The sequence below is a fragment of the Carcharodon carcharias genome, chromosome 19 (genome assembly GCF_017639515.1).
Source record: "Carcharodon carcharias isolate sCarCar2 chromosome 19, sCarCar2.pri, whole genome shotgun sequence".
Classification (NCBI taxonomy): Eukaryota; Metazoa; Chordata; class Chondrichthyes; order Lamniformes; family Lamnidae; genus Carcharodon; species Carcharodon carcharias.
This window is the reverse complement of record NC_054485.1, coordinates 70,930,006-70,955,292: the sequence shown is the minus strand read 5'-3', so window position 1 is coordinate 70,955,292 and position 25,287 is coordinate 70,930,006. Positions and strand designations below refer to the sequence as shown.

Genomic DNA, 25,287 nt, shown 5'->3' with positions numbered 1-25,287 from the left:
TTATTACATCATTGAGGTGACCAAAGCAGTTGACTTAGTAACTTGTGAGGCTCTGTGGATTGTGCTCCAATGATTTGGATGTCCAAAAATCTTCATTACAATCTTGCAATTGCTTCATGACGATATGACTGCAACTGGCTCGAGTGGGAGATCTGAAACAGAATCCAGAATAGTGTCAAGTAAGGCTGTGTGATAGCCCCCATTCTATTTACAATCTACCTGACAGTGACTATTCACCTCATCAAAGATCAACTGTTCTCTGTATTAAATACCATCTCGATGGGAAACTCATTTACCTTGGTCACCCCTGTGCCAAAACTAACTGACCACCATAGAGACACATGATCTACAGTTTGCAGATGACTGCAGTGTTGTTGTGCACTCTGCGTCAGATTTGCAAACCTCTCTCGGTCTCATCAATTCTGCATGTGTTTATATGATGGAAACGAACTCCATCCTGTGCCACTAAAGTTTGGTGTCATTTCTGACCATCGGAATTGGGAGCTGGATTAAACCACAGGGATTTGAAGTAAACACATTCTGAGAAAGTTTCCCCTGAAGTGAGTGTGTGTGTTTGTAAAGTGAGCCAGCTCTCAGGAGTGGGTATGAGGTAGAATCAGACCCCGCTTTAGTTGATGTGAATTATAGATAGATCCTCTTCAGGTGACGTGTGTTTGACTAATACTATGGGAATGTTTGTACTCTCCTGTCTGGGAGGACTACTATCTTGAGTATGGTGAAGGAGTGGGTGTGAGTGTCTACAGACCTGAGTTTCCTCAGCCATCAGACCTCAATGTAATAACGGTGTGAAATGTTCACCTTACACTCTTCCAAGATTCATTTCATGCTCTGGGAAAGATCTTGAATCATTTTCAAATGTTTTGCTATGTTGATTGATTTAAAAATTTGGTGTGAGCTGAATATTGCATTGTTGTCTGCTGTTTTATCAATCTTCTGTATAGATTTATAACTCACAATAAATCATTTTTTTTAGTTAGCTTCACTCAAACTACCTGATTTGTCAGCATGGTGTGTTACTCTTAACTGAAACATTCAGGAGCCTACAGTAAGAGTCCTGTACACAATATATTGGTCAGTGTCACTGTGGGCTGGTATGCTTTCTCTATCATTTATAGTTTATCATTTCTAGTTCACAGAAAACAATGTTTCCCTGAGAAAGAATATCAACTTTCTCAAATTCAAGACACCTGAAAGCACCTTACTGCCAATGAAGTGCTTTTTGATGTGTATTCACTGGCTGCCACATTTTTTACATTACAATAGTGTGTGCACAGTAAGCTCCCACAAACAGCAATGGGATATTGACCATATAATCTGTTTTTGGTGACATTGATTGTGGGATCCTTATTGGCCAGGATATCACAGTAACTCATCTGGTCTCCAATAACTTAGTGTCATGGGATCTTTTAGATTCACCTGAGGAGCCAGATGGAGTCCTGGTTTAACTGATCTGAAAGATGGTAGCTCTGACAGTGCAGCACTCCCTCAGTACTGCACTGGAATGTCAGCCTCAGTGTTGAATCCACAATCTTCTGACTCAGAGATGAGTGTGCTAACTAAGACATGGCTGACAGTAGCTTATAATTTTCCTGTTGCATTAGATTCAGTTTCTTAGGGATTACATCCCAAGGCTGTGTACAGAATGCTTTTCCCCCTGTAAACTGGCAGCCTGAAAGTTTGATTTGATTTAAAATGGTAACTAGTTAGGGTTGCAGGTGTCAATGTGTCTTTGTGTCTGGGTTCCTGAAGCTGTGAAAGGTGGTGAAGTCCCTGTGTCAGCTGGAATGGACATCTTAAGGGATTGTCTTCAATCAGTACTGCTGATTAACCATTCTGCTTTCATTCACTCATGTAAGTTCTATTGTTTAGGCACAGTTCTAACAGTCTGTCAGGAATAAAACTCCAGGAATAACCCACTCTTCCCAGGAAAGCTCAGTGTTAGTTTCAGTGAGATTTTTAAGCTTGTTTTCAAATCCCTCCAGTGGCCTCTCCCCTCCCTATCTCTGTAATCTCTTCCACCCCTCAGTACTGCACTGGAACGTCAGCCATGAATTTTTGTGCTCAAATCCTGGAGTGGGACTTGTACACACAACCCTCTGACTTGGCGAGCAAGGTTGTGCGTTCAAATTCGATGCTAGATAGATTATTACATGAACATGGAATAAAGTTGTTGTCAGGGCCACATTAATAATTCAATTGGTCAGACACATTGTTTTTAAGTATTTGCTTCGGAAAATATGTAGGAACCAGAAGCATAGAGTTTGTGGCCGAGAGTTTACACTAATTTTTATCAGTGCAATCTGGCTAAAATTGACCGTATCAGGAAATTTAAATGCCACTTACATCAAATATAATTTGAACTTTTGTGATCTTTAACTCTGGGTTATTAAACATCACCCAGGAAGCTGGAATCAGCCACAGAAATGACCACGGCACCAGATGGGAATAATGAGAGTGGTGAGTTTCTGCCGATTGTGGCTGTTTGAGGCGGCTCTTCAAGTTACACTCAGGGTTTTTCAGTGTTCGGGCACCAACAGTCAGTCATGTTCATGGCTCCAGTCTACGTGCTGTGGTCAGCAATTATTTCAGCAAACTACAGGCCCATAGACAATAGCTTATTTCCGTCGTGTCACATAAATCATGCTTCACAAATCTACTGGAATTTTTCGAGAATGTAATTAGTAGAGTTGATGAGGGGGAACCAGTGGATGTGGTTTATTTGGACTTCCAGAAGGCTTTCCACAAAGTCCCACATAATAGATTAACATGTACAATTAAAGCGCATGGGATTGGGGGTAGAGAATTGAGATGGATGGAAAATTGGTTGGCAGACAGGAAACAAAGAGTTGGAATAAACGAATGGCAGGCAGTGACTATTGGGGATCATTGCTGGGACCCCAGCTATTCACAATATAACTTAATGATTTAGATGAGGGAACTAAATGTAATATCTCCAAATTTGCAGATGAGACAAAGCTGGATGGGAGGGTGAGCTGTGAGGAGGATGCAGAGATGCTTCAGTATGATTTAGACAAGCTGAGTGAGTGGGCAAATGCATGGCAGATGCAGTGTAATGTGGATAAATGTGAGGTTATCCACTTTGATAGCAAAAACAGGAAGGCAGATTATTATCTGAATGGCTATAAATTGAGAGAGGAAAGTGCAACTAGACCTGGATGTCCTCGTACACCAGTCGCTGAAGGGAAGCATGCAGGTGCAGCAGGCGGCAAAGAAGGCAAATGGTTTGTTGGCCCTCATAGCGAGAGGATTTGAGTACAGGAACAGATGCCTTGCTGCAATTATACAGGGCTTTGCTGAGACCACACCTGGAACATTGTGTGCAGTTTTGGTCTCCTTATCTGAGGAAGGATGTTCTTGCTACAGAGGGAGTGCAGCGAAGGTTTACCAGACTGATTCCTGGGATGGCGGTACTGACATGTGAAGAGAGATTGAGTCAGTTAGGATTATATTCGCTGGAGTTCAGAAGAATGAGGGGGGATCTCATAGAAACCTATAAAATTCTAACAGCACTAGACAGGGTAGATGCAGGAAGGATGTTTCCAATGGTGGGAGTCGGGAACCAGCGGTCACAGTCTGAGGATACGGGGTAGACCATTTAGGACTGAGATGAGAAATTTCTTCATCCAGTGAGTGGTGAGCCTGTGGAATTCACTACCACAGAAAGTAGTTGAGGCCAAAACATAGTATGTTTTCAAGAAGGAGTTAGATATAGCTCTTGGGGTGAAAGGGATCAAAGGATATGGGGAGAAAGTGGGAGCAGGCTATTTCTGCTTAGTTCATTCCTTTATGATGAGTTTAAAATGGACTTGTGTCAATATAATTGCTATTTACAATATAAGTACTATTTACAAAAATAATATTTACAAATATTTACAAAAATACATTAATGTTGCTATATTGCTCATCTATGATTGAGTACAAAATTCTGGGTTATTTTGGTGAAAATAGGGTAAGACTCCTTGGTTCAGGAACCAATCCCCCATTTATAGCATTGTTCTTATGGGAAAATCATTGAGAGTTACGACGTTTCAACTTAAAACGCGGTTTTCAGGAACAAAAAAAAAGTCTGAGGGCTTCCTGTATTCAAAATGTGAAACCAACTCTACCCTTTGACAAAGAGGGGAAAGTAGAGGTGTCAGAAACAGGAATTAAATAATCTGCTTCTCTCCAGACTCCTCGCTCTGCCTCCGTGCCCCAGACCAGCTCTTCTCACTGCTGCCCCCTGTGCTGTGTACCAGCGACTGTGCTCAATTAGTCTCCCTGTTGCCCCCTGCACTGTGTGCCAGGCACTGTGCTCAGTGAATCTCCCTGCTGCCCCCTGTGCTGTGTGTCAAGCACTGTGTTTAGTGAGTATCCCTGCTTGAGAAATGGAGATCCAATGGGCTCTGAGACTAGGACTCACCATCTCTCACTGTCGTCTGTTTCTGGACAGAGAAGCTGCTGCCTCGACTCGAAGACTGAGACCTTGTGGGCTCTGTGCAACTGACTGGGGTTGGGAAAAGGACAGGGGGTCAGGGACAGAATGAGGGGTCAGGCAAAAAGTGTAGGACTGAGCATGGGGTTAGGAAAGAGAGATGGCATCAAGCAAAGGTAGAGAGGCTGACAAAGATGTTTGGTGAGGGGTGAAGGATCATGCAAGAGGTGAGGGGTCTGGTAAGAAGGGCGGGATCATTCCCAAGCTAGTCCCACAGTTGCAGAATCACTCTCCGAGCACTGGGTCAACCTCCTCTCTCCTCCCTCCTGTATCATTCTTTCCAGTGGTCTCTCTCTCTCCTGTGATCCTTCTCTCTCCTGCCCCTTCTCTCTCCCATCTCCCTCTCTCCTGTTCCCCTCTTTCCCCTGTGCCCTTCTCTCTCTCCTGTGCATGCGCTGATCCCTTCATCGCTGCCTTGAATGCTGTGGGTCTTTCCTCTTCCAATTTGCTTTTGTGTCAGGTAATAACCCAGAGATTATTACCTTTGTGGTTCTGATTTTTAATTTAGTCCCGAGCTGCTCTTACTCCCTCAGCAGAACCTCTTCCCTGGTCCTAATTATATTGTTGGTGCCTACATCAACCATGACAACTGGATTCTCCTATTCCCAACTCAAGGCCATGATTTCCTACCCGTGGCAGGGCTCATCGCAGGTCAGCTGGAAAATTTGGCAAACCAGCAAAGAGTCCATTGACTTGCAGCAGGAATTTCCAATCCCCTGTCCGAAAATCACAGCCTGAGTGTCTCTCCAGCCCTGAGGAGCCGTTAACCTTCATCTTCCAGTTTCTGTTCCTCACAAAATTCAAACTGAGAATAAGTCTCACTCAACTTCCACGTGGTCAACGATGATCTTAGGCTTTTACTGTGCTTACAGTGCAGCTCTGTCTAACTGTCATTTATTTTGGCTAACTTCTCCATGAGTTGCAAACCACATGAGGTCCAAACTGCAACGAAAAGCCTCTCCCAGCAAATACCTAAATAAATTAAAACCAGAGAGCCTTCTTCAGTTCTACCCATCTCCATGACAACATAGCCTGTTCTGGGCTGTCCTCAAACTGACTTTTAAATTAACTCTCCCTTATTTAAAATTTATTCTCTGACCCTGATAAAGTGAATGGGTTTTACAGCCTTTCAGAGTTCACTGAATGCTTTTAAACTCATTTAACTCTAGCTCCCAAAACAAAACAATCTCTCTGGATAGTCATTACTGCAAGGAGTGCAGATATCAGCTCTCCAGCTAAGTAAGCCCACCTGCTGTTTTAGAACTTTCTCTATTCTGACCTTTAAAACCTACAACCTAAAAGTTATATCCTAAAACTAAAAACAATATTCCAATACATGAACAATTCACAACACTCCCCACCAAAAGAAAATGAAAATGTGTCACCAAGTGATGTGTTTTCATTTATATCATGTAGAATATTACACTTTACAATATGTTGTGTATCTTAACAATTATCTGACCACATGCAATACACACAATAATCATCCTCCCATTGTCCAATCAACTTCATAAGTTCATCAGCTCTCTGCTCAATTCCATGTCCAGTTTAAGATGTAAAATATTGCTTTTTGGGATGTTTTCGGAAAGTTTTTCTTCTTACAATATTTATAGTCCAAAGTTCCACCTGCAAAAGAAGATTCTTCATTCTTATTCACAGGTGAATTTTCAAACTCAGTCTTTGAGACAGTCTGTGCTGAATTCAGCCTTTGAACTTCATTGGTTGTTCCAAGAACATCATTTACAATTTCTTCTTTGATCTGATGAAGTGCATGTGTGCAACTTGGTTCAGCTTCTTGCAGTTAGAGCACTGCTTTCCCCATGCTAAGCTCACAATAGAAGACTCACTCTCCTCTGATGGAACCTCAGGTGGATCCTCTGATGGAACAGGAGATCCGATGAACTCGAGCATGATTTGTCACACGCCTCGCATGGGAAAGGTTTCTCTCCTGTGTGAATCTGTTGGTGTGTACAGAGGGACGAAGAGGCTGAGAACGATTTGCACACACCTCGCACGTGAAAAGCTTTTCCCCATTGTGAACTGGCAAATGTTTCAGCAGGTCCCATGATTCTGCAAAACTCTTGTCACAAACCTCACACTTGAACGATTTCTCCCCAGTGTGAATGTGTTGGTGAGCACGGAGGGACGATGAGTGTCAGAATGATTTGTCACACATCTCATACTTGAATAGCCTCTCTCCAGTGTGACTGCATCGATGTTTTACCAGCATCGATGACTGTGTGAAGGCTTGATCACACACCTCACACTTGAAGGGTTTCTCCCGTGTGAATCCTCTGGTGCCTCAAGAGATGATCGGTTTGGGAGAAAGGCATCTCATAAAATTCACACTTGAAAGGTCTCTCCCCCTGTGTGAATCTCTGGTGTATCGAGAGGGTTGATGATCTCGCAAAAGTTTTATCACTAAACTCAACAATTGAAATGTTTCTCTCCTGTGTCTGATTGTCTGATGTAGCTGGAGGCTCCTTAACTTTGTGAAGACTTTGTTACAATCCTCACACTTGACCCCTTCTGCCCCTATGTGAATGAGCTGGTGTTCATGGAGATCTGTTAACCATGGGAATGATTTGTCACACACTTCGCACGTAAATGGTTTCTCCCCTGCGTGAATATGTCAATGTTGCATGAATTTTGAAGATTTTGGGAAGGCTCGGTCGCACCCCTCACTTGAATGGTTTCTCTTCCATGTAGCTGCCTTTGTGTTAACAGTTGTACAGCAGACGCACCTTGTGTGCGAGGAGATTGTATGAGCCTGTGCAGGCTTGCTGAATGATTGAAGCTCTCCCCACACTTGGAGCCACTCACATTTCTTCCCAGCCCTACCCTGACCGATCACCCATAGCCGAACTTTCAGAAAGGTTGGTTCTGATGGAAGGTTCCACATCACTGACCAGTTTCAGATCTGATGACACGTCAAAGCTCCCTGATCCGACCGATTTCCAGATGATGGTTTCACTGCCCAACCTTCTCTGTGTTTAGCAATGCTGTCAAGGGATTGGATATCTTCCCACAGTTGTGCAGTTGTTCTTTGGGTGATGGTCAGGATCTATCTGTGGTGTCTATCCTCTCTGTATTCTCTGGTGTAATACGGTGTAATCCTTCTGTAAAACAGGAAAAAGAAACATGATTTCCTCCAATTCGCTCTCCTCCTTTGCTGAAGGGGCTGACTCCTCAGTTAGAGACTGTTCCACAGTGAGTGCCAGGCTGCTATTCCCCTGTGAAGGGGGGGTCAGATGCAAGTCCTTCCTTTTTCCTGACTTGACTGTCACACACCCTCTGTTTCCAGCAGGGACACTGGATAGTGACCAGGAGCAGACAACGTAGCTACTTTCTTTCCTCCACCCAGCCCCCATCTTCCCAGGCACCGTGAGGACAATGGAAAAGACATTCGGGCGGAGTGTAAAATGGGCTATCAATTCACTATGAGCTCGAGTCGTGCTGGTGATGACCAGTTTTGCCCTGAAATTTTGTGTTTCATACAAAAAACACTCAGGAGAAATGCTACTTCAATACAGATTTTGAAATTTATCCCCTTGTTTTCCAAAATTATTTAAAGAAAACACACTGGAAAGGAAGTGCTAGAAGCTAAAGAAAATATAGCTTCAGTGTAGCTGATTGAAGGGTTCTGGTTCATCCTGGGAAATTAGATACACTGCATTCGCTCAGACTGCACATCCCAAATTCAGCTATCAGTCACAGCACTGGGCAACACTATCAAATCCAAGCCCAGGCTTTTGGGAAAATCCAAGGCCTTCAGGTAAAATCTTTAAAGAAATAATTAAAAGACATTTCAATAAACATGTCTCCAGGTCTGGCAGCTGAATTACAATGAAGATTACAGAGATAGAGAGGGGGCAAGGCCATGGAGGGATTTGAAAACAAGGATGAGAATTTTAAAATTGAATTGCTACGTGACCAGGAGACAATGTCGATCAGTGAGCACAGGGGTGATCGGGGAATGGGTCTTGGTGTCAGTTCGGACATGGGCTGCAGAATTTTGGAGGAGTTCAAGTTTACAGTGCAAGATGTGAGAGCAGCCAGGAGAGCTTTAGAATAGTTGAGTCTGGAACCTACAAAGGTCTGGATGAGGGTTTCAGCAGCAGATGAGCTGAGGCAGAACATTGCTGGTCTCTCCTGTGATTGGAGCTTGTACCTCTTCCTATGCAGTGTCCCTATTCCTGACCAATATAGGGAAATGACAGTGAGAGCCAGGGATGGTAACCAAGAACCCTTCATAGAATCATAGAATATTAGAGCACAAAAGGAGTGTAGCAGTGCTGCTCTTTCCGAGGAGATCTCAAATGAGGCCCCTGCTGCTCTCTCTATGTTGGGTGTAAAAGATCCCATGGCACTATTTTGAAGAACAGGTGTCCTGGCCAACATTAATCCCTCAATCAACGTCACTAAAAAACAGATTATCTGGTCATTATCACAGTGCTGTTTATGGGATCTTGCTGTGTGCACACTGGCTACCATGTTTCCCACATTACAACAGTGACCACACTTCAAAAGTACTTTATTTGCTGTAAAGAGCTTTGGGACATCTGGTGGTTGTGAAAGGCTCTATAAATGCAGAACAAAAACAGAATTACCTGGAAAAACTCAGCAGGTCTGGCAGCATCGGCGGAGAAGAAAAGAGTTGACGTTTCGAGTCCTCATGACCCTTCGACAGAACTTGAGTTCGAGTCCAGGAAAGAGCTGAAATATAAGCTGGTTTAAGGTGTGTGTGTGGGGGGTGGAGAGATAGAGAGACAGAGAGGTGGAGGGGGTTGGTGTGGTTGTAGGGACAAACAAGCAGTGATAGAAGCAGATCATCAAAAGATGTAGGTCTTTTTTCCATTTTCTGAGGAGGTTACAGAGGTGGATGTAAACAGCTCTCTCAGCTGGATCTTCTCACACAGCATAAGGGGCATTTCCACACCTGATTCCCCACAGGATAGTCAGACTGCCTGAACTTTAGTGTGGATATTATGTGATGTAATTATTATAAATTCTGCTCCTTCACTCACCAACTCCTCACTTGGTTTTCAGTCCCTACAGGAAGTGAACCAGCTGTGGAAGAGGAAGAGAGAATGGGCAGAGTGGGTGGGCTCTCTGATTGACATCTCTCACAGCCAATCCAAATATTTCTGGAGCAACCAGTTTCCTGAAGTTTGGGAAACTGACCAGTGAAATGGAAGCGACTTTGAGCAGCAGATCAGGTGGGGATTTAAACTTGTCATTGTCCCATCTGAAAAAAACCTCACTTATTGCAGCTACTGTCTCAGTTCCTCTGGTAAACGTTTGACAGAGACTTCTAGTGTGGGAATAGCATTCTTCATCCTCGGTGGCTTTCAAACTGACATCAATGTGGAATATGTAGCCTCGGAGCAGTAGTGATAGGGGATTCGATAGTTAGGGGGACAGATAGGAGGTTCTGTGGGAGAGATTGAGAATCCCAGATGGTCTGTTGCCTCCCTGGTGCCAGGGTCTGCGATATCTCGGATCGTATTCTCAGGAGGGTGGGTGAGCAGCCAGATGTCGTCGTCCATGTAGGGACCAATGACGTGTATAGGAGGGAGGAGGATGTCCTGCAAAGAGAGTTTAGGGAGTTAGGTGCTAAGTTGAAGGACAGGACCTCCAGGGTTACGATCTCAGGAGTGCTACCCGTGCCACGTGGTAGTGAGGCTAGAAATAGGAGGATAATGCAGCTAAATACGTGGCTAAGGAGATGGTGCAGGAGGGAGGGCTTCATGTTTCTTGACAATTGGGCTCTGTTCCAGGGAAGGTGGGACCTGTTCCGATGGGACAGTTTGCAGCTGAACTGGAGGGGGACTAACATCCTTGCGGGTGGGTTTGCTAGTGCTGCTCCGGGGTGTTTAAACTAGATTTGCAGGGGGAGGGGAACCAGAGTGTTACAGCAGATAGTGAGATGGAGGAGGATAAAGGTCAAGCGAGGTACGCATGTATAGATATAAATCAAGGGTCCGTACGTGATAGAAATGTTCTCAGGTGCATCTATTTCAAAGCAAGGAGTATTGTCGGAAAGGCAGATGAGCTTAGGGCGTGGATTGGCACGTGGGATTACGACATTATTGCTATTAGTGAGACTTGGTTGCAGGTGGGGCAGGACTGGCAGCTCAATGTTCCGGGGTTCCGTTGTTTCAGACGTGATAGAGGGGGAGGAATGAAAGGGGGAGGAGTGAAATTACTAGTCAGGGAAAATATCACAGCTGTGCCTAAGCAGGACAGCCCAGAGGGCTCGTCTACAGAGGCCATATGGGTGGAGCTGAGGAATGGGAAAGGTGTGACCTCACTAATAGGGTTGTATTATAGACCGCCCAATAGTCAGAGAGAATTGGAGGAGCAAATCTGTAGAGAGATAGCAGACCGATGTAAGAAACAGAAAATTGTGATAGTAGGAGATTTTAACTTTCCACATATTGACTGGGATTCCCATATTGTAAAAGGGCTGGATAGCTTGGAGTTTGTCAAATGTGTTCAGGAAAGTTTTCTAAATCTATATATAGAGGTACCAACGAGAGAGGATGCAATACTTGATCTCCTATTAGGGAACCAGACAGATCAGGTGACAGAAGTATGTGTAGGTGAACATTTTGGGTCCAGTGACCACAATGTCATTAGTTTTAAGCTAATTATGGATAAGGATAGGTCTAGTCCTCGAGTTGAGATTCTAAATTGGAGAAAGGCCAATGTTTTGGAAATGAGAAAGAATCTAGGAAGAGTGGATTGGCATAAGTTATTTTCTGGCAAGGATGTGTTCAGTAAGTGGAAGGCATTCAAAGGTGAAATTTTGAGAGTGCAGAGTTTGCATGTTCTTGTCAGGATTAAAGGCAAAGTTAACAGGCATAGGGAACCTTGGTTTTCAAGGGATATTGACGATCTGGTTAAGAAGAAGAGAGAAGTGTATAGCAGGTATAGGCAACAAGAAGCAAATGAGGTACTTGTAGAGTATAGAAAATGTAAGAAAATACTAAAAAAGGAAATCAGGAAGACAGAAAGCAGACATGAGGTTGCTTTGGCAGATAATGTGAAGATAAACCTGAAGGGTTTCTACAAGTATATTAAGAGTAAAAGGATAGTAAGAGACACAATTGGTCCCCTTGAAGATCAGAGTAGTCGTCTATGTGTGGAGCCTCACGAGATGGGGGAGATCTTAAACAGTTTTTTAGAATCAGTATTTACTCAGGAAATTGGCACAGTGTATAAGGAAGGAAGGGAAACAAGCAGTAGTTTCATGGAACATATAGAGATTAAAGAGGTGGAGGTGCTTGCTGCCTTACAGCAAATAAAGGTAGATAAATCCCCCGGGCCTGACATGATATTCCCTCGGACCTTGAGGGAGACTAATGTAGAAATTGCAGGGGCCCTGGCAGAAATATTTTAAATGTCCTTAGCCACGGGTGAGGTGCCGAAGGATTGGAGGGTAGCTCATGTTGTTCCGTTGTTTAAAAAAGGCTCCAAAAGTAAACCGGGTAATTACAGGCCAGTGAGCCTGACGTCAGTAGTAGGTAAATTATTGGAAGGTGTTCTGAGAGATTGGATATATAATTATTTGGACAGCCAAGGGCTGATTAAGGATAGTCAGCATGGCTTTGTGCGTGGTAGGTCGTGTTTAATGAACCTTGTAGAGTTTTTCAAGGAGGTTACCAAGAAATTAGATGAAGGAAAGGCTGTGGATGTTGTCTACATGGACTTTAGTAAGGCCTTTGACAAGGTCCCACATGGGAGGTTAGTTCAGAAGGTTCAGACACTTGGTATCCATGGAGAGGTTGTAAACTGGATTCGAAATTGGCTGTGTGGGAGAAGACAGAGAGTGGTAGTGAATGATTGCTTCTCAGACTGGAGGTCTGTGACTAGGGGTGTGCCTCAGGGATCTGTGCTGGAACCATTGTTGTTTTTTGTCTATATCAATGATTTGGATGATAATGTGGTGAATTGGATCAGCAAGTTTGCTGATGACACTAAGATTGGAGGCGTTGTGGACAGCGAGGAAGGCTTTCAAAGCTTGCAGAGAGATTTGGACCAACTGGAAAAATGGGCCAGAAAATGGTAAATGGAATTTATACGGAAAAGTGTGAGGTGTTACATTTTGGAAGGTCAAACCAAGGTAGGACATACACAGTAAATGGTAGGGTACTGAGGAGTGCGGAGGAACAAAGGGATCTGGGAGTTCAGATACGTAGTTCCCTGAAAGTGGCGTCACGGGTAGACAAGGTTGGAAAGAAAGCTTTTGGCATACTGGCCTTCATAAATCAAAGTATTGAGTACAGGAGTTGGGATGTTATGGTGAGGTTGTGGAAGACATTGGTGAGGCCAACTTTGGAGTATTGCGTGCAGTTCTGTCGCCTAACTACAGGAAGGATATCAGTAAGATTGAGAGAGTGCAGAGAAGATTTACTAGGATGTTGCCGGGTCTTAAGGAGTTGAGTTACAGGGAAAGATTAAACAGGTTAGGACTTTATTGCTTGGAGTGTAGAAGAATGAGGGGAGATATGATAGAAGTTTACAAAATTATGTGGGGTATAGACAGAGTAAATGCAAGTAGGCTCTTTCCACTTAGATTAGGAGAAATAAACACAAGAGGACATGGCTTTAGGGTGAAAGGGGAAAGGTTTAGGGGGAACATTAGGGGGAGCTTCTTCACCTCAGAGAGTGGTGAGAGTATGGAACGAGCTACCATCTGACGTGGTAAATGCGGGCTCACTCTTAAGTTTTAAGAATAAATTGGATACATGGATGGGAGAGGTCTGGAGGGTTATAGATTAGGTGCAGGTCAATGGGACTAGTGGAATAATATTTCGGCACAGACTAGAAGGGCCGAATGGCCTGTTTTCTGTGCTGTGGTGTTCTATGGTTCTATGGATGTGTTTGACAGCAGATCAGAAGAGGAAGACCCACAGCATCCAAGGCAGCGATGATGTGCAGTGGTGGGATCAGCACAGGCACAGGAGAGGGGGGCATTGGAGAGAGGGGTCATAGGAAGGAGGGGCACACAGGAGAGAAGAACAGAGAAGAGAGTGAGGGAGGAGATTGATCCAGTACTTTGGGAGTTACTGTGTCTCTAGGAATAAATCTGACTTGAGGATTAACAGTCTGCCTCAGGGAGTGAAACTCAGATTCAGGGAGTGAAACTCAGATTCAGGGAGTGATTTTGGGAGTGTCTCTGTGCTCTGGATTCAGTCTTTGCTCAACTAGTAACACTGTGACTTGGGAATTACTCTGTGCTTTGGGAGTGACTATGACGCGGAGATTGGGGAAATAAAATCGACCATACAACCCAGCGAGGAGATGTGGTGGGGGCAATGCTGCTGTGAGTAGAATTGACAAAGAGGATTGGGAGGCAGAGGCTGTGAAAGAGAGGGAAGGCATGGTGAGAGAGGAGAAATGGTGCTGGTGAGAGTGTGGCTGTGGTGGGGGGTGTACCAATGCTGGTGAGAGTGGGGGGTTTTCTCTGTTAAAAGGAAGAGCCACCTAACATCTAACTTAGTTTCTGATGAAAGGTCATCTCGAGTTGAAATATTAACTGTTTCTCTCCTCAGATGCTGCCTGACCTACTGAGTATTTCCAGCATTTTTCATTTGATTCTAGTTTTTCAAACACAGAAACAGACCATTCGGCCCATCTGCTTTCTACTAGTGCTTATGTTTCACATGAACTTACTCCCTACCTATTTTATCTCACCCTATCAGCAGATTTATTCCTTTCTCCCTCATGGACTCACCTGGCTTTCCATCAAATACATCGAAACTATTTGCCTCAGCCATTCCCTGTGGTAGCAAGTTCCCATTCTAATCATTCTCTCAGGAAAGAAGTTTCTCCTGAATCCCTCATTGGATTTATTATTGACCATCTTATATTTCTGGGCCCTAGTTTTAGATTCCCCCACACAAGTGGGAACATCTTCTCTCCATTTAGCCCCAGATTCTGAATCTCTGAATCAGTGTCCTGGTTTTGTTAGACTCCATCTAGGAGGACAGCCCAGTCGGGCATGAGGTGAGACTCATTGTGTGAGTATATGCCCCATGTCCCGACAGCCCTGCCCTATCCTGGGGTTGCCTCATGTGGAGGTTCAGCTCCTCTCAGCACCAATTTCTGAGACTCAACATTCACCTGGTCTGGTTCCTCTCCCGGGACGTCCTGGTCTGTTCGTGTCTCCCAGTTCCTCTCCTGGACTGTCCCAGTCTAGGCCTTGTTTGAGAATGATATTGTTCAGTGTGCAGTACACCAGGATGATTGTGACCGTTTACTCTCTCTCTGGGGAATACTGTGATCCACCCCCAGGTGTAGCCAGTACCTGAAACAATTCTTCAACATCCCACTAGCTTCCCTCTGTGAGCTGCCTCAGAGAGACACAGGCATCAATAAACAACATCTCCTCCTCAATGTGTATTGCATCAAATGGTAGCATCAGCCTCGGAAGGAAGGGATGGACCTTGTCCCTAATCACCAACTCCTCAATCCTCTCTATCTCTCTCTCTATCTTTCCTATCTCTCTTCCTCCAGTATTTTAAGGGTAACAGGGTTACAGAGAAAGTTAACTATTTGAAATCTCTATCATAAATGAAAACATAAAGCAGAAACTCCTTACAATATTACTGAGCATTTTTAACTATTTCTCCTGGTTATGTGACACAACTGAAATAAACTATTATCTGTGGGCTGTAGTTTGCTGAAATAATTGCTGACCACAACATGTAGACTGGAGTCATGAACATGACTGACTGTTGGTGTCTGAATGCCCAAAAACTCTGAGTGTAATTTGAAGAGCCGCCTCAAACAGGCGCAATCGGCAGAAACTCACCACTCTCATTATTCCCATCTGGGGCCGTGGTCATTTCTGTGGTTGGCACCAGCTTCCTGGGTGATGTTTCATAAACCAGAGCTAAAGATCACAAAAGTTCAGTTTAAACTTGACATCCTGATACGGTCAATTTCAGTCAGAGTGAAACCCACACAAACTTGTGTAAACTCTTGTCCATGACCTATTGCAGAACCTGAAGCTGTTACATATTTGTCAAGGAGTTTTACGAAAGCAAACATTTTTTAAAAAATTATACGAGACCAATTGAAGCAGTTTTATTTAAGGGTGGTACATTGTGATCATCATCAGTGCAGTGTGTAAACATCGACAGGATAATTTCTTCACTCATTTTAATAAACCACAGTGGATTTTGGAGCAATGTTTCTAATGAGAGTCCAGGACCTCAAGAATTATTCGTATGGCCCTGACAACTTTAATGTATGTTCACGGAATAATCAAGTAACTCACCTCCTAACTCCCCAAAGCCTGTCCACCATCTACAAGGCGCAGGTCAGGAGTGTGATGGAATACTGCCCACTTGTCTGGAAGAGTGCCGCTCCTACAACACTGAAGAAGCTGGACACCTTCCAAGACAAAGCAGCCCTGCTTGATTGGCACACCATCCACAAACATTCACCCCCTCCACCTCTAACACACAATAGCAGCAGCGTGTACCAGCTATAAGATGCACTGCAGGAACTCACCAATGCTCCTTCGACAGCATGTTCCAAACCCATGACAACCACCATCAAGAAAGACAAGGGCAGCAGACAGATGGGAACGCTACCACCTAGAAGTTCTCCTCCAAATCACTCACCATCCTGACTTGGAACTATATCGCTGTTCCTTCACTGTCACTGGGCCAAAATCCTGGAACTTCCTCCCTAACAGCACTGTGGGTGTACCTACACCACATGGACTGCAGCAGTTCAAGAAGGAAGCTGACCACCACCTTCTCAAGGGCAATTAGGGATGGGCAATAAATGCTGGCCCAGCCGGTGATGCTCACACCGCATGAACGAATATAAAAAAAAATCCATCTGGAATTGGACTTCAACTCACAACCTTGCTCCCTGAGTCAAAGGTTTGTGGGTTCAAGTCCCACTCCAGGACCAATCGTGGCTGACACTCCAGTGCAGGACAGAGACGTTGGAAGAGATTACAGAGATAGGGAGGGGAGAGGCCATGGAGGGATTTGAAAGCAAGCTCAAAAACCTCACTAAATTAACACTGAGTTTCCTGGGAAGAGTGGGTTATTCCTCAAGTTTTATTCCTGACAGACTGTTAGAACTGTGCCTAAACAATAGAACTTTCATGAGTGAATGAAAGCAGAATGGTTAATCAACAGTACTGATCGAAGACAATCCCTTAAAACGTCCATTCCAGCTGACACAGGGACTTTACCTCCTTTCACAGCTTCAGGAACCCAGACATAAAGACGACACTGACACCTGCAGCTCTAACTAGTTACCACTTTAAATCAAATCAAACTTTCAGGCTGCCACTTTACAGGGGGAAGAGCATTCTGTATACAGCCTTGGGACTTAACCCTTTAGAAACTGAATCTAATACAACAGGAATATGATAAGTTTTTATCAGTTGTGACTTAGTTAGCACTGAGTCAGAAGGTTATGGGTTCACTCTAGAGGCTTGAGCACTGAGGCAGCCATTCCAGTGCAGTACTGAGGGAGTGCTGCACTGTAAGAGGTACCATCGTTCAGATGAGTTAAACCAAGGGCCCATCTTTCCTCTCAGGTGAATGGAAAAGATCTCATGACATTGTGTTGTAGAAGAGCAAGGGAGTTATCCCTGATGTCCTGGTCAATATGGACCCCGTAATCAACATTACAAAAACAGATTATCTGGTCATCATCACACAGATGTTTGTGGGAGCTTGCTGTGCACAAATTAGCTGCTAGTTTCCTAAATTACAATAGTGGCTACTGCCAAGTTTGTGAAAGTTGATATATAAATACAACTCTCTCTTCGTCAGGGAGACGTTATGCTTCCTGTGAACTGGAAATTATAAACCCATTGATGGAGAAAGTATACCAGCCACAGTGACCTTGACCAATAGATTGTGTACAGGATTCTTACTGTAGGTTCCCGAGTGTTTCAGTGAATAGGAACACACCATGCTGACAAATCAGGTGGTTTGGGTTAAGTTTAAAAAAAGATGAATTTATTGTGAGTTTCAAATCTATCCAAAAGATTGATTAAACAGCAGACAAATAACAACACAATATTCAGCTTACATCAAACATTAAAACAACCAAAATAACAAAGCATTTGAAAATGACTCAAAATCTGTTGCTCAATGTGAAATGAATCTTGGAAGAGTGTAAGGTGAACATATCACACTGTTATTACATTGAGGTATGATAGGCTGAGGGAACTCCGGTCTGTAGAGACTCACCCCCACTCCCTCACCATACTCAGGATAGTCGTCCTCCTAGACAGGAGAGCACAAACATTCCCCAACATTTTAGTCAAACAGCTGTCACCTGAAGAGGATCTGTCTATAATTTACATCACCAACTAAAGCAGGATCTGATTCTACCCCATACCCATTCCTGAAAGTTGGCTCACTTTACTAACACACACGCACTCACATCAGGGGAAACTCTCTCAGAGTACTACAGACAGAAGTTTCTTTAAAATCCCTGTGTTTTAGTCTGGCTCCCAATTCTGATGGTCAGAAATGACACCGACCTTTAGTGACACAGGATGGAGTTCGTTTCCAACATACAAACCCACCAATGGTTACGGAGATCCAGTGGTCACATGGGTCCATGGATCAATCAGTTTCCATTCCTGGAAGACATTCTTCCCCCAGGTGAGTTGGACAGCGCTTACTAATTCCCAACTCTCTGCCCTTTGACCCTCCATTCACCACAATGCTTCTGTAGCCATGAATCTGGTTTAACCGCTCCCTCATATCCACCTTCTACACCCATGTTCCCAAAATCACCTTTACCCTTTTGCTTTCTGGTTGATCTCCCTGCTTCTCTACTCCAAGGGGTGAAGATTTGAGCATATCTGGTACACAACTGGTTTAGCCATCCATCACCAGATCTGACTGGACCACATCAAGCTCTTGTGGTCCTGCTTTCCTCTGCCAAAACTGCTCATTATTCCAGGACCATCCTGAAGAGAAAAGATAACCCACAACATCTCTCCAAAACCAACTGTGTCCTAGTGGAACTTACATTCCAGCTGTACAGAGCTCTGTTTAGACCATATCTGGAGGACTGTGTTCAGCTCTGGACTCCGCACCTCAGGAAGGATATTTTGGCTTTGGAGGGAGTGCAGCGTAGATTCACCGGAACGTTCCTGGGGCTAAAAGGGTTAAATTCCGAGGACAGGTTGCACAAACTGAGCTTGCATTCCCTTGAATGTAGAAAACTAAGGGGTAATCTAATTGAGGTGTTTAAGATGACTAAACGAGTTGATCGAGTAGTTAGAGAGAAACTATTCCTATGGTGGGAGAGTCCAGAACAAGGGGGCAAAACATTAAAATTCCAGCTGGGCTGTTCAGGGGTGATGTCAGCAAACACTTCTTCACAAAAAGGGGACTGGAAATCTGGAACTCTCTCTCCACAAAAATCTGTTCAGGCTGAGGGTCAATTGAAAATTTCAAACCTGAGATTGATAGGTTTATTGTTAGACAAGGGGATTAAGGGTTACAGACCCCAGGCAGGTAAGGTACAGATCAGCCATGATCTGATGGAATGGGTTAACTGGCTCAAGGGATTACTCCAGTTCCTACATTCATTAAATTCCTCTCCATTGCCCTCTCCACTCTCATCTCCAACAACAATTGGTCAGTGTCATCCTCTTCAACGTCCAACTGAGCTTCCGACCCCATACCCTCTCCATCACAAAGATTATCCATTTCCCTCTGTAACATCGCCCATTTCCAACACCCCCACCTCGCATTAGTCCATCTGCTGTTGAAACCCTCATCCATGTGTTGTTGCTTCTAGACTAGACTAGACCATTCCAATGCTTTCCTGTCCAGGTTCCCATTTCCACCTTCCATAAACTTCAGGTCAGCTAAAACTCTGTGGTCTCTATCCTAACTCACACACCTATCACCCTTGTGCTCGCTGACCTACACTGGTTCCCAGTCTCCCAGCGCCTCCAATTTAAAATTCTCATGCTCAAGTGCAAAATGTTCCATAGTACTCACCCCTCCCTATCTTTGTCACCTCTAGCCCCGTCTCCCTCCAAGATCTCTGCATTCCTCCAATTCTGGCCTTTAGTACATCCGCCCCACTTCCTTCCCTTCACCCTTGACGGTTGTGTCTTCATGAGCATGGAGCCTGAATTCCCTCTTTAAACCTCTGCATATTTATCTCTCTCTTCTGACTTAAATCCCACCTCTTTGACCAAACTTTCAGTCATCCTGTCTTCCTCATCAGCTCTCCCTTGCTTTGAGGATGACGTCTACTCAGCATGGTTTCTGCCATGGCCCTTTATGTGAATGATAAGGCTGATTCTCGACCCACAGCTCTCTGTGCACATGGGGCAGAATGTCCCACGGGATAGTGGGATACGGAGCATGGGATTGTGGGATCCGAAGCACAGAGTAGTGGGATCTGGATTCTTTTCCTTCCTTCTCTGCCACTGCTCTGCCTCCTCATTATGGAGTTTGGACTCAAAGTGAGATGCAGCTTGAAGTAACCCCATTCTGAATGATTGGCAGCAAGCTCCTCCCAATCGTTGAGGTCAAATCTGCCTGCTTCATTGAGAGTTTCAGAGTGTCTTTGAAGTGTTTACTTTGTCCTCCCCTGGAATGTTGACCTGGTGGGACAGACTGTTTTTGGCCATCCGCACACAGTGGCCAGTCTATCGAAGCTGTTTCTGCAGGACATTTTCTGAAGCGCTTGTGGACCTGGCTTCAAGAAGGACGCTGGCATTTGTTCGAAGCTCCTCCCATTGAGTCCGCAGGATTCAGCAGAGACATTGCTGATGGATTCTCCCTAATGCTCTTAAGTGCCGCTCATACACAGTCCGGGTTTCACAGCAGTTTAGGAGTGTGGTAATGACAACTGCTCCATACATGAGGGACTTGTGTTGTCTTTGTTTTTACTTTTCTTCTAACTCTTTCATTTTAATTGGATCTGAGTGTCACTGGCAAGGCCAGCATATGTTGCTCATCCCAAACTGTCTTTGAGAAGATGGTGATGAGTCACCTTGTTGAACATCTGTAGTCCAAATTTTATTACATACATCACACTGATGGGGTTTCTCCCCTGTGTGTCTGTGTGTTGATGGACCAGGAGATACACTGACTGTGCGAAAGCCTTATCACGTACCTTACACCTGAATGGTTTCTCCCCTGTGTGAATCCATGGGGCTTCAATCAGAGGATTGGGTGAAAGCCTGGTCACAAACATCACGGAGTTTGCCACTTGTGAATTCTCTGGTGAACCAGCAGGGTCGAAGACTTTACAATACGTTTATCACAAACTTCACACTTGACAGTTACTCCCCTGTGTGGACCCTCTGATGGATCAGGAGGTATGATGACTGCGAGAACGATTTGTTGCACACCTCACACTTGAATGGTTTCTCCCCAGTGTGGATGCGTCGGTGTTTCACAAGCGGCGATGACCATGTGAAGGCTTTGTTGCACATCTCACACTTGAAGGGTTTCTCCCCTGTGTGAATACGTTTGTGTGCGCAGAGATCCGATGACCTTGAGAATGATTTGTCACACACTTCACATGTGAAGGGTTTCTCACCCGTGTGAATCCTCTGGTGCATCAGTAGCTCAGAGGAGCGGGTGAAAGCCATCTCACAGACCTCACACCGGAATGGTTTCTCCCCAGTGTGAATTCTCTGGTGTCTCAGGAGAACAGAGGAACGGGTGAAAGCCTTGTCACAAACCTCACACCTGAAGGGTTTCTCCCCTGTGTGAATCCTCTGGTGTATCAGTAGGGTCGAGGACGACACAAAAGCTTTATCACAAACATCGCACGTGAATGGTTTCTCCCCTGTGTGAATGCGTTGGTGGGTACGAAGGTTCCCTAACTGTGAGAATGACTTGTCACACACATCACACGTGAATGGCCTCTCCCCTGTGTGAATCCTCTGGTGCCTCAGCAGATCAGAGGAGTGGGTGAAAGCCTTCTCACAAACATCACAACTGAAGTGTTTCTCCCCTGTGTGAATCCTCTGGTGTATCAGGAGTCTCGTAGATGTTGGAAAAGCTTTATTGCAAATCCCACAATTGAAGGGTGTCTCCCCTGTGTGGATTCTCTGATGGACCAGGAGATATGCTGACTCTGTGATTGGTTTGTCACACACCTCACAACTGAACATGTTCTCCCCAGTGTTGGTGCATTGGTGTCTCATGAGTTTCGATAACTGGGTGAAGTCTTCGTCACACATCTCATTCTTCAATGGTTTCTCTTCCATGTGGCTGTTCAAAGATACACCTAGCGTGTGCAGACACCATATGAGCCTGTGAAGATGTCCACACACACCTCACACTTGAACAGCGTCTCACCGGTAGGAATGAGTCAGCTGTTCATGAGGCTTGATGAATGATTGAATCTCTCACCACAATTGCAGCCCACTCACCAGCCTCACCCTGACTGATCATCCACAGCCGAACCTTCAGAAGTGTTGGTTCTGATGGAAGGTTCCACACCACTGACCAGTTCCAGATCTGATGATATGTCAAAGCTCCCCAGATCCGACCGATTTCTAGATGATGGTTTCACTGTCCAACCTTCTCTGTGTTAAGCAACGCTGCGAAGGGACTGGATGTCTTCCCACAGTTGTGCAGCTGTTCCCTGGATGACGGTCAGGATCTACCTGCGGTGTCTATCCTGTCTGTATTCTCTGGTGTAGTACGGTGCAATCCTTCTGTAAAAAAGGAAAAGGAAACATGATTTCATCCAACTCCCTCTCCTCCTTTGCTGAAGGGGCTGACTCCTCAGTTAGAGACTGTTCCACAGTGAGTACCAGTCTGCTATTCCCCTGTGTGGGGGATCAGATGCAAGTCCTTTCTATTTCCTCACTTAACTGTCACACACCCTCTGTTTCCAGCAGGGACACTGGATAGTGACCAGGAGCAGATAATGTGGCTACTTTCTGTCCTCCGCCCAGGCTTTTGGGAAAGGCCAAGGTCGTCAGGTAAAACCTTTAAAGAAGACATTATAAGACATTTCAATAACTGTATCTCCAGGTATGGCAGCCAAATTGCTATGACGTTGGATTAACAATCCAGAGATTGAGAATTCAAATCCAACCACAGAAAGTTACATACATAGAATTACAGTGCAGAAACAAGTCATTCGGCCCAACTGGTCCATGCTGGTGTTTGTGCTTCACATGAGCCACCTCTCACCTCTCTTCATCTCAGCCGACCAGTGTATCCTTCTGTTCCTTTCCCCCTCATGGTGCTTATCTTGTTTCCCCTGAAAGGTATCTATGCTAAGGGGAGGCAGCGGCATAGTAAGGGAAGGTGGTGACATAGTTGTATTGTTGCTGGACTTGTAATCCAGAGGCCTAGGGTAATGTTCTGAGGGTCCGGGTTCGAATAACCACGGCAGATGGTGGAATTTGAATTCAATAAACATCTTGATGACCATGAAACTACTGTCGTAAAAATCCATCTGGTTCACTCATGTCGTTTATGGAAGGAAATCTGCCTACGTGTGACTCCAGATCCACAGCAATGTGCTTGACCCTTCAAATGCAATTAGGGGTGGGCAATAAATGTGGCCCTAGCCAGTGATGCCCACATTCCATGAACAAATAAAAAACAACCTCAGCTACTCTATGCTGTGCTCTGAATTAGTGAAATAAAACTTTAAAACAAACAAGAAAACTTTCAGGTTGTCCTAAAAACCCAAAATTTGTCCTTCAGGAAAGGGAACTTGCTACAACTGCCTGGTCTGGTCTACATGTAACTCCAGTCCCACACAACATGGTTGACTCTTAACTGCCCTCTGAAGTGGCCAAGCAAACAAATGATAAAAAATCACTACAAAGTCCAATAATAAGAAGAAAATCAGATAGATCTGGACAATCCTGGCATTGTGTCAGAATAAGATTAAGATGATCTCAGCCCAGTGAAATCTGCAAACTCTCTCTTACCAAGGTCTGAGGACAAGTACCCAAGTGAGGAGAGCTGCCCCACAGACTGGTCAAGTAGCAGTGATACTCACTGAATTGTATCAATCTGGAAACATCCCAGACTCCTCCGTCACCATCCCTGGGTATGTCCCATCCCACTGGCAGGATGCAGTCCCATGGCTTTAAGTCAAACAAGTTCACGAAAAATGACCTATCCTCTCCCAACTGATGAATGAGTACTTCATCGTGTTAAATCATCACTAGGGAGGTAGACTAATGGCAGATCCCAAAACTGGGTGTCCATGAGGTGCAGTGAGCCATCAGCAGCAGCAGGATTGTAGTCCACCACAATCTCACAGCCCGGCACATCCCTTAATCTATGATGATCATCAAACCAGTAGATGGACATGTCAAGAGCAGCAGTGGCAGCCTTTCTGCCACTTGCCTCTCTGTCCACTGCCTCCTCTCTATCTGGGCTGAGATCAGGAACTACCCTCAACACCACCCCCCCACCCATGCAGGGAGGGGGACTGAAGCCCGAAGGTGCATCCTTCAGTGCTCCTCGACACACTGAGTTTGAACTAGTGTGCAGCCATTCCTACCCTGCTCTGCTGCTAGTTATAAGTTATAACCCGAAGTCCCTTTACAATGAGTCTGCTCCTTCACTGGTAGACAAACCATAGCAAGGGGCAGTAGGATAGTGAACCATGAGGAGAAATCATACTGCTCCCACTGAATGCTTGGCCAATTTCTGACTTTTTACAGGACAATAGACAAGAAAACTTGCATTTATATAGCACATTTAACATATTTCAATGTCCCAAGGTGCTTTGCATGTGTGTTAACAAAGTTTGGGAGCTTGCTATGCTCACATTGGCTGCCACGTTTCCTACATTACAACTGTGACCACACTTCAAAAGTACTTCATTGGCTGTAAAGACCTTTGGGACATCTGGTGGTTGTGAAAGGCTCCATGTAAATGCAAGTCTTTTCTTTCTTTTCTGAGGAGGTTACAGAGATGGGGGTGGGTGGGGGGGTGAAAGGTGGTGGGGAGGTCTTGGATTTATTTGAAGAGACGGGAAACATCCAGATCACAACACACAGACAGAACTGACCAATCACAGTCCACAGGATAATAACCAGCTCCCAACACACACACAGGACTCAACAATAGGAAATCAGTAAGAATCCTCAGACACTCTGCACCTGCCAGATAATTACACCTCACCTTCTCATATTCAGTAATGACCCTTCAACAAAACTCAGCCTGTAAATCAGAAGGGAAATGCTTTCAATAAACACACTCAATATCCAACACACAGCTCCAGTCAAACAGTTCAGCACAAAGCACCCAGTAAACAGCTCTCTCAGCTGGATCTTCTCACACAGCATAAGGGGCATTTCCATACCTGATTCCCCACAGGATAGTCAGACTGCCTGAACATTAGTGCGGATATTATGTGATGTAATTATTATAAATTCTGTTCCTTCACTCACCATCTCTTCACTTGGTTTTCAGTCCCTGCAGGAAGTGAACCAGCTGTGGAAGAGGAAGAGGAGAGATTGGGCAGAGTGGGTGGGCTCTCTGATTGACGTCTCTCAAAGCCAATCGAAATATTTCTGGAGCAACATGAGTTTCCAGAAGCTTGGGAAACTGACCAGTGAAACAAAGGCAACTTTGAGCAGCAGATCAGGTGGGAATTTAAACTTGTCATTGTCCCATCTGAATAAAACCTCATTTATTGCAGCTGCTGTCTCAGTTCCCCTGGTAAACATTTGACAGAGATTTCTAGTGTGGGAATAGCATTCTTCATCCTCGGAGGCTTTCAAACTGACGACTTCAGTGTGGGATGTG

The 25,287-nt window shown here is 44.8% G+C and overlaps 1 protein-coding gene across 2 annotated transcripts; it reads right to left on the bottom strand.

Moving 5' to 3' along the window:
• Positions 1-24,967, bottom strand: LOC121291433 (zinc finger protein 271-like). 2 transcript variants are annotated; one of them, XR_005946002.1, is made up of 3 exons: positions 24,930-24,949; positions 15,339-15,419; positions 1-152 (listed from the first exon to the last, which is right to left on the bottom strand). XR_005946002.1 is itself a non-coding variant. In XM_041212597.1 (2 exons), the coding sequence occupies exon 2, from the start codon at positions 21,762-21,764 to the stop codon at positions 20,829-20,831; it is 936 nt and encodes a 311-aa protein (XP_041068531.1). In that variant the 5' UTR covers positions 21,765-22,217; positions 24,930-24,967; the 3' UTR covers positions 17,399-20,828. The 2 variants fall into 2 exon arrangements, 1 of the variants encoding a protein (XP_041068531.1); XM_041212597.1 differs by lacking the exons at positions 1-152; positions 15,339-15,419 and adding an exon at positions 17,399-22,217 and having other exon boundaries at positions 24,930-24,967.
• Positions 24,968-25,287: the final 320 nt, after the last annotated feature.

Coding starts and splice junctions, on each gene's coding strand:
- LOC121291433 (XM_041212597.1), bottom strand. CDS start 21,764: ATGGAAGAGAAACCATTGAAGAATGAGATGTGTGACGAAGACTTCACC.